The sequence below is a fragment of the Accipiter gentilis genome, chromosome 30 (assembly GCF_929443795.1).
Source record: "Accipiter gentilis chromosome 30, bAccGen1.1, whole genome shotgun sequence".
NCBI lineage: Eukaryota > Metazoa > Chordata > Aves > Accipitriformes > Accipitridae > Astur > Astur gentilis.
The window spans coordinates 4,417,501-4,434,032 of NC_064909.1; the positions used below are offsets into that span (position 1 = coordinate 4,417,501).

The following is a 16,532-nucleotide window of genomic DNA, read 5'->3' on the forward strand; positions in this document are numbered from 1 at the left end:
TATTTACTGTAGGAGGTTTACGGTATATTTCCTGCCTACCAGACAGTACCCTATGCCTGCCACTTGCCAATTAAGTCATTCAGCAAAACCAGATTGATTTCCGAACTGTACTACAATGTTTGATCCCTGGACAGACATTAAAATCCTTTTTATAGTTCTCTAAGATTTATGGGGAAATACATTCATGAGGATGTCTTGAGACTGACTGAACAAATACGTCATTAGTAAGCTTTTAAGGCATTATGGTACCTGCATTGTCCATCAGGAATTCAGGAAACTTAACTGCAATAAAAGCACAAAGACTGCCACAGCTCCATTTCAGTGTCTTCTTAGAAAATACACATTACCTTTGGAAAGCATGAGGTAAATATACAAATATCCCATATCCCTTCTTGTTCTTTTTCTGATTATTCAATAACTAGGACCTATGTTTAACTAGTGTGGTGGGTTGACCCTGGCTGGGCACCAGGTGCCCATCAAAGCCACTCTATCACTCCCCCCTCCTCAGCTGGACAGGGGGGAGAAAATATAACAGAAGTCTCATGGGTCAAGATAAGGACAGTTTAATAAAGTGAAAGCAAAGTTTGTGCGCGAAAGCAAAGAAAAACAAATGATGTTATTCTCTATTTCCCATCAGCAGGTAATGTCTAGCCACTTCCTGGGAAGCAGGGCTTCAGTGCGCGTAGTGGTTGCTCCAGAAGACAAAAATGCCCCCCCCCTTCTGTCTCCCTTTACTTAGCTTTTATATCTAAGCTGACGTCATATGGTATGGAATATCTGTTTGGTTAGTTTAGGTCAGCTGTCCTAGTTATGTCCCAGCCCAAGATCTTACCCAGCCCCAGCCTGCCGTTGAGGGGAGGGCAAAAATGTTGGAGAGCCAGCCTTGATGCTGTGCCAGCACTGCTCAGCAGTAGCCAAAACACTGGTGTGCTATCAACACCTTTCTAGCTACTGATGCAGAGCACAGCGCTATGAGGGCTGCTATGGGGAGAATTAACTCCATCTCAGCCAGACCCAATACAGCTAGGTAATTGGATCGTTGGCACCAAAAGCAATTAAAAACTCTCTAATCCTTTCAGTCAAAATTAGTGGTGGAATTCCAGAGCCCTGTGTATCATTCTGTCTTCAGTGTGCCTTTGGATTTTAAAATCCAGCTGTAAACTGACAAAACACTTGATAAATGATGCAACAGGAAGTGGTCTCAGTAACATCATTAGTCTTTCCTATATTCACTGGATCTGTCATCCAGCTCTCCACACATCACCTACCAAGCAAATATACTGACTTTGCACTAGTGTATGTGATACACAGAACAGGGCAAAAAGCAATTGAAGTCGCTGCATTTATTTACATGATATAATCTGTAATTGATAGATCCTTTTCTGAAAGGTGCTTTATACAAACTAGTAACAGTAGAAGAACTTTATCTCCCTACTCCTGAATAACAGAGAAGAAGGTGGCTTTCCTTAAGATTCTTAAAAGCCTCAAATTGCCTTACTGCAGGGACATCCTATACTGTATCATGAAGTCACTGTGAGCTTGTGACCAGTCCCTGCAAGGGATTCCAGTTTATAGATGGGAAACTGAAATGCTGGCATATCTACAGTAGGGAATAGAGGACAGTGCAGAGATTCCTGGGCTAATTACATCCATGAGATTCACTGCAACACCTTGAAGATAAACTATCCAGGAACACCAAAATGGGATAGCTATTATCATGGTGCTTTATCTGATCCAACAAACCTGCCTCCCAGAAAGAGCTAATAGTCTTGGGCAGGTACATTCTGGGAGTCCACAAATTCTGGCAGAAAGCTTCGCTGCGATGTAGATGTATTTGCAAGGGAGAAAACAGTGACCAAGTAGGATGGTCTGTGACAGAAAAGGAGGTAAGCTCAGTTACCCTTGAAGAGCCTGGACACTGCCCCAGCAGTAGAACAAGGAATGTGACAGAATGTGATCTTGTCAACAAAAACATCAGTTTGTTGTGGCAACAGGGCAGTTATGAAGTCAGCCAAGGGCAGAATCTCTGCAGTCATTGTGTCCTGGCCTTTGAACTGGGACAACTGCTTTCACATTTTCTGTATGGAAATCCCATGAAGAGGAGACTGCCGCCTTATGTTTACCCTGCTACCTGCCCTGTCTTTGGACATCAGTTACCCATGGTAATCAGCTTGCTTTACTTTCTTCCTCTACTGCTCCTCTTCCTCAAATTCAATAACAAACAAATGGTCTTACTTGCCTAAATCTTTTCTCAGATGTGAAATCTATGCCTTATACCACTTTCATAAAATGCAGTAAGTACTCTGAGCTTGGAAACAAGAGAACTCTTAGTTCACATACTGAAATGTCTATTTAGCTCCAGTCAGTTAAAAGGATAGTATTGACTTCCAGCCAATGACTAGATGTACCCTACAAGTTGTGATCTGACTGTGCTGGAGGCAGTAAGAAACTCCCCAGTCTAAGGCAGATTTTCATCAAGTTTTATTTCCATGAAAGAAAAGCCATCCTTCTTCTAGCTGCAGAAGGATATTGATTATGTTATATTTTAAAGAAATGTGATAAACTATTCTTACTTCCTGGGGGCTCCTGACAAATTCTCATCTTAAAAAGCCTGCGAGTGAGATTTTCAGAATATCTACCTACAGACCTATATCCAGTGATATTTTTTGTTATTCATATCTAGGCAAGGAACATGATGGAACACAAATAAGAGTTAAACCCCTAGCCACTTTCATGTAGGCTCCAGTATGCCCTTTGTGTGTGTGCTTACATTATTTGCAGAGTCACTCCTTTTCTTATGTATGGGTCACCTGCTTCATTGTCAGCACATAGATATCCCCATTCTGTTCCAGAACATCCCTGAAGATGCTTTAACATCAGTGGAGGTCTCCCATGTTGAGACAGGAACTCTGTTTGCTAAAGACTGGGAAATACAAGGAGATTTGGAAGACCTCTGTGATCTAGAAGGATCAGAATATTCCTTCCAAACAACCATGGAAGAGCTTGAGGAAAATCAGAAAGATATTCAAATTACTTTACAGGAACCCCATAATAATGATAACAAGAAGCAGCAGCAGGAAAAGATGGTAAGTGGAAGATAGCAATTCTTCCAGATGTAAAACTACAGTGCATCGTGGAACATGTAGATCAGCCAGGAAAACAAGTGTGCAAAGGAAAGTGAGGATCATGAGATATTTGAGTTATTTCTCAGAGGTAAAGAATCTCAGTGGCTCCCATTTTCATGGGTTAACATCAAATTCACAAGGTGTGAAATCCTTCCATTTGGTCAAAAGAGTCATAGTGTTTGGTTTAGATCAACCAGACCCTCGTTAAATATTTTTAGAATTTTCTTTACATTTTCAAACCAGAGAATTTTTATATGGCGGATATTTTGTATTTTGTAAGACAACATTCAATGGAAGATTTCTTTTCCAACTCTAGGAACAAACTTTTTAAAGGGAAATAATAGATATTAGAGAACTAGTTAATCATTATACAAATGTGTGAATAATCACTTGAACAAATATTCAGGTTTTAGATTAACATATTCTATTTTCACCTCTCAGCTTAAATACAGATTTTACCTCCCTCTCTCCAATTTATAGCAGGGAGCCATCAGAGACATGACAACATCATCTTTGATCTCAGACAGTAAAAGAGAGAGCTTGGACACAAAGTGTCATATGGCACATTTGGACATGAAGGAAGGAACCAGTGCTTTGCAGTCAGAAGTATCTACCAGTGCAGAGGAGCTGGAACAGCTCTGTGGCAAGGAGGTCACAGCAGCTGATATTGAGCTTGAGAGGATGAGGTGGGATTTTGTGCTGGCTAAACTGAAATATGAACATGAGGATAATGAAAAGCAAAGGCTTCATGAAGAGAGAATGCAGCAGATTCATCAACAGGCAGTAAAAAGATCGGTAAGTAGGGTGTCGTGGTTTAAGCCCAGCCAGCAACTAAGCACCACGTAGCCGCTCACTCACTCCCCCCCATCCCACTGGATGGGGGAGAAAATTGGGAAAAAGAAGTAAAACTCCTGGGTGGAGATAAGAATGGTTTAATAGAACAGAAAAGAAGAAACTAATAACGATAATGATAACACTAATAAAATGGCAACAGTAGTAATAAAAGGATTGGAATGTACAAATGATGCGCAGGGCAATTGCTCACCACCCGCCGACCAACACCCCGCCAGTCCCCGAGCGGCGATTCCCCGCCCCCACTCCACTCAGTTCCTATATTAGATGTGGCATCCCATGGTATGGAATACACCGTTGCCCAGTTTGGGTCAGCTGGCCTGGCTCTGTCCTGTGCCAACTTCTTGTGCCCCTCCAGCTTTCTCGCTGTCTGGGCATGGGAAGCTGAAAAATCCTTGACTGTAGTCTAAACACTACTGAGCAACAACTGCAAACATCAGTGTTATCAACATTCTTCTTCGCATACTGAACTCAAAACATAGCACTGTACCAGCTACTAGGAAGACAGTTAACTCTATCCCAGCTGAAACCAGGATATAGGGAAAGGAAAAAGGGTTGAACACTATAGAGACTGAAACATTCACATTCTATAGTAAGCAATTTGTAAGATTTTATTCTTTCGCATGTTGAGCAGTACTGGGACTTCTTTTAAAGTGAGACTTGACTAGGTGACCTTTACGGCTTGTACATATACTTAAGGAGAATGGAGTTGTTCTACTCCCTACAGTGTGAACTATGGTAACATTCATTGCTATAAAATATATTAAAGAACAGTTAACTCACAAATTAAGTTTATGACGTAAAGATCCAATAGCTTTTTTTCTCCTTATTTTCCCCCACCGAACATCAAAGGAATTGCTCTGAATGCCACTTTGATCAGTTTCCTGCTTCTACAGTGGGATCAATTTCCTGGGTTACAGTTAGATGACTCAGATAATAAATGCATGAATAAATGAGTGGATGAAAGAATCTACCAAAATAATGTGAATTTTCTAGACAATTAGTCAGATTTTGCAAGCCTGTTTTTTATAGAAATAGATGAAATTATTGTATGTTCAGGCATATGAGTCTGTTGTTAATAGTAGTCCAGCCCAGAAGAGACCATTCTATTCGGCAAGGTTTAGAAAATGGGACAGCTGCAAGTCTTGGTTGTCTAGGCTCTTCCTGATCACATTGGCTGTCTGTGGGCCTGACTCTCCTCCAATTTAATGCAGTTTGTCATTGGACTGAGTTAGAGAGTAAACAGAGTATCTGAATCTCAGTCATCAATGTTTTAGAGGTACTTGCATGTTTGTCTTCTCTTGTATGTTCTGTGCTCTAAATCAGGACAGGATGGAGGGATGTGTTTTACACAGTATTTGTAACATTTGTGTTGTGGTTGTACATAGGAGCTCAGATCACACACAACAGTGGCACGCAGCTAAGCACCGTAGACGGCCTGAAGTTTTCCATATGCATATATTAGGTTTTTTCCATATAGTTAATCCATAGGCCTGGGTAGGATTTCACAATTATGCAAAGTAAATGCAGTTCCAATGAAGTCGATGAAGTTATATCAGAGAAAAACAGATGAGGATCAGGTGCAATATATATTTGGCTAAATGACTGACATGCAGCTGGACTAAGCAAATTAACTACTGAATTCTTTTATTAAATTAAGACCTGAAAGTTTGCCCATGAACATATGTAAAGATATGAAAATGACCATGCAGTGAAAAAACATAGTCAAAAGTTTGTGCCACAGCTGTAGGGATGGATATACAAAAGCCTTACCATGGGCATGCACTTACTTCACACGAATTGCTTTGTGTGCCTGCATGCTCATTCTTGCAGTAAATATGAGGTCATTTACCCTCATTTCAGAGAGAGAAAACCTAGCTCATGTTACGGATATGGGTGGGAATGTGACACCTACCACTTAATACAGCGTAGCTGGTTTGCTCTCTGTTCACATACTGGCTTATCTCACAGCAACTTTTTATGAACTAAATGTCCCAGAGAGCCAGGTGAGCTCAGAGAAGCACATGAACTGGGTGTGAGTGGAACATAGTTGTGTGACATAATGTGTATCTTTTCCTTTTTCCACAGTTTAGCCAAGGACTCCAAGACCTACTCCGGCCCCCAAACCCGTATGCCTTGTTCCTATACTGCTTCATCGTTATTCATGTTATTTATACAGTAAAGGAGCTGTCCTTCTACTTTTTTCAAACCCATTACCTGTTCTGTTTTGCTATTGTGGTCTTTTACATTCTCAAAAAGATTTTCCAGGATTACAAAAATAAGAAGAAATATTCTTAAAAAGGCAGCATATTGTACTCTTTTTGCCCCTGTTTTTGCTGCTATTTTATTATCTTTTACTCACTACACCAATCATACATGCAGGATTTCAGCTATTGTTATATGCACAGTAGACTGATTATGGAAAACTAACTGATTTCCTCAAGAAAGTTATGACTGAATGACATCATTTGACTTCATGCTGTCTCACCAACATGTTTGGCATCATTCAGGGGCATTTGTCTATACAAATAAAGTTATACACAATAAGAAGTCGTTTTGGAATGTGTACTTTCTATTTTATCTCACCTCCTTGGATTAACACAGTGACTTGGGATTACCTGTAATAAATTATCACAGAGAGGTTTCAGAGTTGGGTTTATTAGCATGGAGGGAGGTGCTTAAGAGAATTTAATATTCTGTTATGTGTTCACTACCGTGCACCGGGCAGACACCTTGCTTTTCATTAGGGCTCTCTACCTCTGGGACAGAAGCATTCCCCTCTGTGCTGTGCCATCCTCCATAGCTCCACACAGTTTCTATCAGCAGTAGACCATCAAGCACTGGCAAGCACATACATGCTGTATAATTAAGGTATAGTGATTTCTGAAGTATCCACACTGATAAGTAAAGATATTAAACATAGCCCCAATAAAAGGCATTTTGTCTAGTGAGAATGTGACTAGAGCCTTTTAATACTATTTCAGTCATGCAATAGAGGATATTTCCAGCAGAGAAAAGATGAAGAGTCTTCTACCATATGGTACGTGAGGTTAGAGTAAGTACAATCTTATCAGTCTTCCAGTGTTGCTAGAACCAGAGCATAATTCACCCATATATCCCCATGCACATGCCTTACTCTCTTTTACTTAAATAAGTTTTGTCTCAGTTTGCATTCTCTTTGCTTTGTGTTCTTAACAGGAAAACAACCTAAAGAGTGTTTGATAATCAGGCTAGGTACGCTAAAAACTGTTCAGGTCAGGGTAAAATAGGTGCAGTCTAACCTTACTCAGGACTGTGTCCATGATAAGTTTGACCTCAGTCAAGATGGTAGACTTTGGGCATGCCAGTGCAAAGTGTTTACAAAACCAACGCCATGTTCAAGGCTGTCTGAATCAAGGCAGTAGAGAAAAGAATATCTCAGATCCAGGTGTAGTGACTGGGTAGTTTCCTGACAGTGCAAAATGAGTGCAGAGTGCAGGGTCTTCTCGTATTTCCACAGCCTCTGCGTTTCTGAAGCAGTGGAAGGTTACAAGGATGGTCGACTTTACATATACAGAAAAAACTGCAGAAGATTGAAATGAATGATGACACAGTCTTCCTGAAAGGAAATTTAACCAGGCAAAGTGAGGTTGCTTGCTGTAGCTATAACCTATATATGCAGATTTAGAGAACTAGACCAATCAAAAAAAAAAAAGCAAGTGAATAAAAGCTTTATCCCAGCTGCAGTTCCTCTTTTTCCAGCAAAAGTGACCATTACCTGCCACTGAAATCCCAGGCCCCCTCACCCGCTTTAGAATTTCTGTGGAAGGCAATGATTCAACTTTATTTTTGTAAATGACCTGAGAGTAAGACTGTAAATAAGCTGCTTTAAAATCCGTGTTTTTCTCTCACTGAAATCATAAGTGTCACCCAGACAACTGAGAGAAACCTATCCTTTGTTTTCTGCTGAATCTGAAAAAATTTCCTGTAGATAACCTATATATAAATACGGTTTGCAATAGCACAAGTGATTTAGAATACTTCTCTTCATTGCTGGTAACTCTTGGGTTTTGAAGAACAGGAGAGATTATATCAGTCTGCATTTAATATTGTTAATTCAAATGACAGCTAGAATCAGTCACAGATGTGAGACCACTGGAAGTTTCAGAATACAGAGTCTGCACAGAAGCATTATTTTTAATATTCAATGCTAACTTTTGGGGAGGGGCACAAGGAGTTAGTAGTCTTTTGCATTTTACTTACTGCACACAGCAGGTAATGCTAAATAGTCTTAAGACAGCTGCCTCACCGTACACACATATTCCAAACATATCCCCAAATCCTAAAATCAAGGAGAAAAATAGGTTAGCCTTTCCCTGACAGGTGCTCTCTGAGCCATTGTGGGTACCCACGCTATACTTTTAAACTTATTGCCACATTGATAAGAGCCAGATTTTTTTTTATTTTTTTTTTTTTTAAGTGGCAGTTTCTGTGTACCTGCCTAGCTTTTGGGAACTTCAGCTCAAAAAACTGTTGAAATACCATGAATCCATTGATAAAGTCATAAGAAGTAGCAATACAGCAAAGAACAGAAAAATCAAACTCCTCTTTAACTGCTTCAGGTCCTTCTGAGCTTTGATCAGCTCTTGCCCTTCACCAGGGTGACAAATACACTCTTTGAGTTGCCTGGCTGTGTCCTATGCCCTTATTTTATGACAGCAGGTTCACTCATCACAAAGCGTTATGGCTTCATGTGAAACCACAGGGAACTTGGTGGTTTCAGCTATTTTAAGCCTAAAAGTAGGCAGTATTTTACAGCTGGTTTGAGAACCACAGCAGGTACAAAGAGCTCAGGGTTGTAGCATAAAGCTATTCTGAAGTTTCAGAAGCCACTATGAAGACCCCCAAGTTAACAATTATAATAATGTTAATAATAAGGTCATAATTCCCATAGTTTTTGGCAGCTAACTTGTGATTTATCAGTACTTGATTTGGGCATTACTGATCTTAACAAAACAAAATGTTTGCCAATTCACCTACTAGCGAAGACTACATTTCACAACATTTATTTGTCATTCTCCCGTAAGGAGGCTGGCCGCACCAAATCAAAGGGCAAACTTGGAAGTGAAAGGAAGGCCCCAACCCACTCGATAACCAAAACTTGTTTGGTGTTTAGCAACTTCATTCTGGGGCCCTCTAGCCAGAAATCTCTCTGAACTCAAAGCTGGGGGAGGGTTTAAAAGGCTGCAAGGGCAGTTCTGTTGCAAAAAAGTTTGCACGGGCTGTTTTCAGTGAATTGGTGACTTCAGACCTCACATTTACATTTTGAGCCCAAGTTGAGCTCCTACCTCTGTACAAGCTTAACAAACGCGATCAAAACTTTCCTCTTCTTTTTTATTTTTCTGCAGTGGAAGGCTAAGAAGTGGGGATGAGGAGAAAGGCAGTGCAGCAGAAAGGAAGATCTTGCCAGAAGATCGTCCGCTATTGCCAGCTCCGATGCTGCAAAGCTCAGCCGGTCAGACGTGAGCCGGCCGAAAGCGGCTCAGCGCACCGGTGAGCTCTAGAGACCCTTCGCTGTCACGGCGCCAGCCGCCTTAACTCCAGCCAGACGGAGCCTTGCGCCGGTCGGCGTTGCCGGGACGCGGGACAGCCCGCCGGTTCCAACGTGCGCCCGATTCAGCAGCTCCCTTGGCTTGCCGGCGAGCCCCGGGACGGCCGCGGGGGTGCCCCGGGACGGCCGCGGGGGTGCCCCGGGACGGCCGCGGGGGTGCCCCGGGACGGCCGCGGCCGCCCGGGCAGCAGCGGCTCGGCGGCGGCGCGAGCGCGAGCCCCGCCCCGCCCCGGCCGCCGCAGGGCAGGGCGGGGCAGGGCGGGGCAGGGCGGGGCAGGGCGGGGCAGGCTACACTAGGCTGCCCTTAGGGGCAGGTTAAGAGCACGGGGAGCGACAGCCGAAGGGAAGTCCCTGGCCGGCCGTGGGAGCGAGGAACCAAGAAACCGTGGAGAGCTTCAGCACAACACAGGGGTGAGTGATACGAGCCCTTCTGTAAGAGGAAGGAGGGTGTTATGGGTGGGTTTTCATGCTCTGAAGAGTGTGATGTTAATTGTACTTTTTTTTTTTACCTGTGCAATCCCGGAAGTGTTGCTCAGATAAAAAAAAAAACTGTAATAATTTGTGAAGAATTATTTGCAAGTGGCAGTTATGAGGGGTGAGGTGGGATAGGATGAGAAGAATTGTTTTTGCTGAGCTGCAGCAATGTCCCAGCTGCTTGGCAGTACCTGTGTGCTCAGGTGCGCTCTTTGCCACTCTGAGCCTGGCAGGCGCAGATGGGGAAAGAGGGTGTCAGTAAAGGCAGGTGGTGGAACTCCTGCCCCCCTGGCTTTATGGAGCAATTTTTCTATGGCAAAGAGTTAGGTGCGGTTCTGCTAGTTGTATAAAGGGTTGCTGTTGCTCTAAACAGGGTGCTTTTGCTCCAAGTCTTTGGGACTGGTTTAAAGGCCAGTACTACACTTGTTAGCAGTCATGAGCAGCCAACTTCTAGGTATACTGTATGTGCTTTGGGTTTAGGGCAAGCAGGGACAAGAGACTTTCAGGTCGTCTGACACCCCTTTTCAGATTGAGATAAGCTCTGCTGGAGAAAAATCTTTTAGGTCCTGCCTGCTGCCTTCAGCTTTATAAACTGCTTTGTAGATCTTACAGAATGAGGTAGGCTCCCAGTTGCATTACAGTTGTGGGGATGACTCCCCGGCATACAAAACTAGGGTGCAAAAAGTGTGTGTCTGTGTATGCAAGTGGCTGGTTCTTCCTCTCAGCTGTGGGAGGTGAGGCCTGACTGGATAAGTGCTTGCACCTGGGATGCCACTGATCACAGCCAGGTGTGGGCTCAGCCTCCTTAGAGGAGCGTCACACCCTATATCCCAGTGCTCTTTATCATCTTCCATTTTCTTTCCAAAGACCCAAACCATATGACCTAAATGACAGCAATGTTCTTGAATTGTTCTTTTGTCTGTGCTTGTTGTATAAGGGCTAGCTTTGACATGTGTTGCATATTTAAAAGCTTTACGTCTCTGCAGAGATGCACTGTGTCTGCATAAACACTTGTGTTCTTGGCTCTTCTCTAAAAAATAACGCGTTTGTAGTGTTAGGTTAACTAACTGCCCTTTTGGGATTTCTTTCTTGTTTGGAGCTTGGGAACTGTGGTTGCTTAGCACTTCAGGGACTCAAGTTCTTTCAGACTACTTGAAATAACCAATCTTGGATGGGTGTTACTGAAACGTGAGATATGCTGTTGCTTTATTGTTGCAAAGAGAAATTTAAAAGCCTGCCTTGGTGCTTTTGTCCAAGGACCTTACCATGTAGATAGCCTCTACACTACAACTTGGTCCAGCTGTCACCGAAACCAGTGAAAATCTTTCTGTTAACCTCAGTGGTAGCTGGGTTAGCTGTTCTGGCTTGCAAAAGTACTCAAGAGTATTACCACTGTAGGGGCTGATGGGATAGTATGGCTGTAAAAGTCTCATTACAGCCACAAAATGTTCCAGTGCTGCACACTGGGCAGCAACCTTTGATCCAAGTTGTTTAGTGTTTCCAATGGTGGTGTCCTTTTGGCAGCAGAAGCTGGTGAAATGTTTGCTTGTTTGGGGGATTTTTGAGTACTTCAGTGAGGGAAGCAAGAAAATAGGTCCTTGTTTGCTTTCTTCTGCAGCCTTGAAGTCACAGTAAAGAACATTAATTTCCATTAAGAAATCTCTCCCCTGCATTCCTTTTTTTGTGTGTGTGTTCTTCTCCCAAAAGTCTCACTTCTGTTGTAAAAATCCTGATATCCGTGTGGATTAACCTTACTGGAGAAAAAAATTGAGCGTGTGACCTCTTTTACCAGCTTAGTGAAATCAATGAAATTGGTCACCAGCACAAAGATGGCTTCACGTGAATGCTTGAAAGAGACAGAGATGAGGAAAAAGGATGAGGTGCATCTCTAAGATGCTGAGGGTGATTCTGGTTGAAGGAATGGAATTCACTGGAGACCAGTTCCTCTGTCTGTGGTGAATGTGTCTGTGGGCTTTGCCTCCTGTAGGGCAATTTTGCAGGTGTTGAGTGTGATGGTACACGGCTGGACTAAGGGCTTTAGCAGGACATTCATGTAAATGAATCAGGATCTTGTTACTTAAATTATTTGAAGTAGTACCATGCTCACAGTTGTTCCTCCATCCCTAACTTGGTAAGCATTTCTCCAGTGCTCCTGAAGGACAGCCTGCATCTGTCCTCAGTGCACTGCTGCTCTGCATGACTCCAATACAAGCACCAGTGCCTCTGGTCTCCAGAGCTCCGAGTACTGCTTCCTGCACATTGGCTGGCAGCTCTGCCTTCAGCTTTGGTGTAAGTAGAGGTAAATGGCTTATAGGACTTCGGCTATTTCTAACCAGGTTGTCTTCCGAGTGCTGAGGGTAACCACCCAAAATGTGGTGTCTCTCCAGGGCTGGGGAACATCATCAATCAGGTGGTGCTTAGGCTGGGAGTAGCAGTATCAAAATGATGGGTTTAAAGCATGGAGGCATTGGAAGCAGTGGGAATTAGTGGAAAGTTTTGCCTCTTTATAGAAGCCACTCTTCTCACTGATGAGAAAGAAGATAGTGGACTGTATTTTGAGGCTGACTTTTCCAGGTGGACTTCATTAAGGATTTGAAGAATGGTAGAGAAGACTCTGGTCTGGTGTAGTTTTCTTTCCCTAATTGTTTAGGTAGTAAAGTTTCAGCTCAAAAGGAAAAGCAGACAGCAGGGCTGGCATAGTCTAGCTGGCTGATAGTGATTTTTAAAAAAAAAAAAAAAGGCACCAACCAACCTAGAAGAACCTTTGCCTTTGGGGGAAAATGCTACAAAAGTTGCAATGGTTTTTTTTAATTTTTTTTTTTTGCCATGCTACTATTTGGTCTTGCAGAATCTGTGTGATTGCATCTCACCATGATCTTACTGCTGGTGAACTCTGAAGCAAAGAATAGTGTTATTGACTGCTGTGAAACTGATGGTGTGTTTAAAGATGAGCATGTGCTTAGCTGTACGCTTTTTTGTTGGACTAAATCCATATGCAGAATGCTGTTCCTGATGTTACAGCATTTGTAAAAGGGAAATAATATTTCCCTCCCCTTTGAAGCTTGCAAGAGGCTAACTTGTAAGTTTTGACATTTATCCAAGATTTTTTTGATGGACGGTGCTATTTAAACATCAAGCTTCTGGAATACCTATGGTAAAATGGGGCAGAAAACAGGTGTAACTCCTTCTGGGAATTATCCCTAGTCTAAGACTGCCCTCTCTTGGACACTATCAGTTGCTGCACTGGGCTCAGAGCGGTTTCTCACTAAAGTCATCCTTGCAGCTTTGCTTTGTAACTGACCATTGCTTTTACGTCTTTTGGGTGGTGGGGTGGGGTTTCTTATGTTGGTTGTCCTTTTGGAGAAAACACTAGAAAGTTTCAAAATAATTCAAGACACTTGCTGCTATGTTCAACCCAGGATAGACAACTGTATTCTAGCTGAATTTTTTACTTATTTTTATTTTTTTTCCCTCCCTTCTAGAAACAAGGGAGGTTGATGGAAGCTTAGAAGTAGAAAAACCTTTCAAAACATTTGCTTAAATGTAGCAAGGGTAGAGTTCCAAGGAGCCAAAGGGATGTAGATGACTATACCTTGTGGAATTTTTGGAGGGATTTCAACATCCAAGTACCTCAATGCCATAAAAAATCTTGCCTGTGTTAGTATGCATTGTCCCAAATCTCCTAGCTAATCATACATGATCTTGAATTGTATTCTGCTTAAATGTTTCAAGTAACATCTTTTTAGTAACATGAACAGGGCAACAGGAATGTATATGGACTAAAAGTTGTCTTTGGCTAAAATAATGCTGAAATGTTTGTTTAGGTTTAGCTAGACTAGCAAGTTAGGCTGGTATACCTATTTATCCAGCCTCATTCTGGTGCCTAGAACAGAAAATGTTTATTTTGTTCATCTGTCAAGGTTTAAAAAGAAAAAAAATTCTCCCAGGTGATTTAAGGTGACACAAACTTGGTGTGGTTAGTCTGCAGAACACTCTCTTATCTTGTTGATAAATGTCTTGATAGATTTTGGTGAGTATCTTATTGTTTGTTTTAAGGAGAAACTGTATTTGAACACTTCTGCTGGCCTAGGATCTTATCCATTTTATTTTACTGCAATGCTCCCCTGGAGCCTGATTTTTGCCCCATTTCATGGGATATCCTGAGGTCAGAGGAGAGATTGTTTCCCTGATCCATTTTCCTTGCCATGCCAAATATGCCCTTGACATTCAGAGTAAACCAACAGACAAGACAGCAAAGCTTGCAGAAGCGAGGCAATCAAGAGCAGTGCTGTAGGCAGCTCCATAAGACCATGACAGCTTAAACTGTTTTTGCTTAACTTGTTTTCAGGGATGTCTTCTCAGAGCGAGCCTATCTACCTTTGGGTGGAGAACTGCAAAGGGCTAAATTACTTTTTGGCTTGTCTGGCTTCATGTTATTTGTGACTTCTGAAATGGAATACTGGAAACTTAGGATCACCACAGCATGATCTTGTGTCAGTGTCTGTGCTGGACAAGGATTCAGACAAGCCTTTAGCTGTCACATATTCCCAACAGTGTTCTTTAGCTTACTAAAATGGTATCTGTTTTTGGTTCTGCTACAGCAGCTCCAATGGAGAAAATGCTTTTTCTTTTCCCAGAAGAACAAGAAAATTAATTGATTAACTCTTGTTGGCTTGCCAAAGTTGTAGCATCCTTCAAAGATGTCCAACTTAAAAAAGGGTATTTTGAATTTCTGTCTCTGACAAGACTAGCTTTTCAAGGGTGAAATAATTTACTGTCTGTGTTCTTCCTGTGCAGTGAACAATCTCTCTGTCTATTAAGACTAGAAAATGTCTGGCTTTTGTTTTCTTTGCACAAGCTGATGCCTGAGAACGTTCTCCTGTGGTGGTGGGAGCATGTTCTTTCCAGAGCCTGTAGGGGGTGAAAAATTATTTTGGCCTCAAACCTTAATTCAGAGGTGCTAAGTATGTAGCCACTCTAATAGCAGGAATTTTAAGAGCATCCTTCCCGAAGATGCTTTAGAGTTTAAGATATGGTGGAATAAAACTCTTAAGATCAGTTGTTCTCCTGATCCCTGGCTACCGCCAGAATTGTAACAAGTGCTGTTCTGATTGGATCCAATCTAGAATAGCTGCTGCAAGGTTTGGCTTGGGTTTAAATTTACGTGGGCTCCAGTTGCTTGTAGCTACCATGGTATTTCAGCACAGAAAATGGAAATAACTAGTTAGTTGGTTATCTGCAGTGTTTAACACATCTCACTGCCTTTCAAATACTAGGACAGCCTGTAGATATAGCAATGTCTGGTGTTCTTCTAATGTTTTCAGATCCTAGGGTTGTAGCTTCTAACCAGTGAGGTCTCAACATGTTTCAGGTGAGGCATGAGGCTAAACTTAATCTCGTCTCCCCTTTCTTGCTGGAGAGGAAAATCATCAACACGGGAAGATCAGAGTGTCTTTTAGCACTTGCCCCACTGAGGTTCTGTGTCTGATATCACTTGTCAAAGTCCTCCTTTCCCCAATGCCCTCTGCAGCTTGACATGCTGCTGCTCCTGCTTTTCAAATAAGCTGAGAAGGAAGAAGGGAGGCAGCGTGCCCTTTGCAAGCAAAATTTCTCATACTGTCCAAATAACTTTTTTACTCTTGTCCTTCCAGCACTGAACCTCTTGTGTGACATTCGTTGCTCCTCCCTCTTGGTGTCATTGTTCATTCACAGCCCCAGTAACTCTCTTCAGGTTTATTAACATCTCAGTCTCCACTGTTCTTCCACATCAAGATCCAATTTCACATAAATGCAGATGGGGGCAAGGAGCAAGAGGGAGAGGACAAGGAGATAGCAGCCTTGTAGGGACAGCAGCTGGGTGGAGTGGAAGACTTTCTGGGAGACACATCAGATGACAGTCTTTTGCCTTATTCCCTTATGCAGTACAAGGGCAACATGTAGGTGCTTTTGACCTTCTGAAGGGCAATGTTCTTGTAGTCTACTTTATGGTGGCAGAATAGAGCATCTTACAGGGTTGGAAGGTAGTTTAGTTAGCCAGTGATGAGTAGGCTCCTGTGAAAAGTACCCCTTGGCGTCACTGCCCCCAGGGGCCGTACAGAAGGTTTCTGGGGTGATTTGAAACTGCAGCATTCCCTGTCTGCGAGAGCAAGTGAGGGAGATTCACTGTCGGTGCAAAGACCACTTTTTTTTATAAAAACAGAAAAAGGCAGGTCAGGAGAGGGATTTCAGTGGGATGCAGTTATGGATTGTGCTGTGAGATAAAAAGTGATGTCTGGTTTCCTGCACAGCCCCTTGTGTCTAAGCTCTGCACAGCTGAGCTTTGGCTGCAGCCTGTCCCTCCATGAGGTACTGAGGCTGTCTTTTCTTTCCCTACCTATTGTCACGACACTTACAAGAACCTAATATCCATGAGGCCTCTGCCGTTGTCAAAATAGGATTGAAATTGAGCAGCTAGATTTTAAAAAGGGAAAATAAAGCCCAAACCGCCTCTG

The 16,532-nt window shown here is 42.5% G+C and overlaps 1 protein-coding gene across 1 annotated transcript; it reads left to right on the forward strand.

Moving 5' to 3' along the window:
- Positions 1 to 2,052: 2,052 nt before the first annotated feature.
- On the forward strand, positions 2,053 to 6,394 carry TMEM247 (transmembrane protein 247). Its single transcript, XM_049833752.1, has 4 exons — positions 2,053 to 2,162; positions 2,853 to 3,086; positions 3,606 to 3,920; positions 6,066 to 6,394. The coding sequence occupies exons 1-4, from the start codon at positions 2,094 to 2,096 to the stop codon at positions 6,273 to 6,275; spliced, it is 828 nt and encodes a 275-aa protein (XP_049689709.1). The 5' UTR covers positions 2,053 to 2,093; the 3' UTR covers positions 6,276 to 6,394.
- Positions 6,395 to 16,532: the final 10,138 nt, after the last annotated feature.

Bases quoted from the DNA above. Each gene is read 5' to 3' on its own strand.
- TMEM247 (XM_049833752.1), top strand. From the start codon at position 2,094: ATGAAGAGGAGACTGCCGCCTTATGTTTACCCTGCTACCTGCCCTGTC. The intron at 2,163-2,852 runs GTAATCAGCTTG...ATTCTGTTCCAG, and splicing joins TTGGACATCAGTTACCCATG to AACATCCCTGAAGATGCTTT. The intron at 3,921-6,065 runs GTAAGTAGGGTG...CTTTTTCCACAG, and splicing joins AACAGGCAGTAAAAAGATCG to TTTAGCCAAGGACTCCAAGA.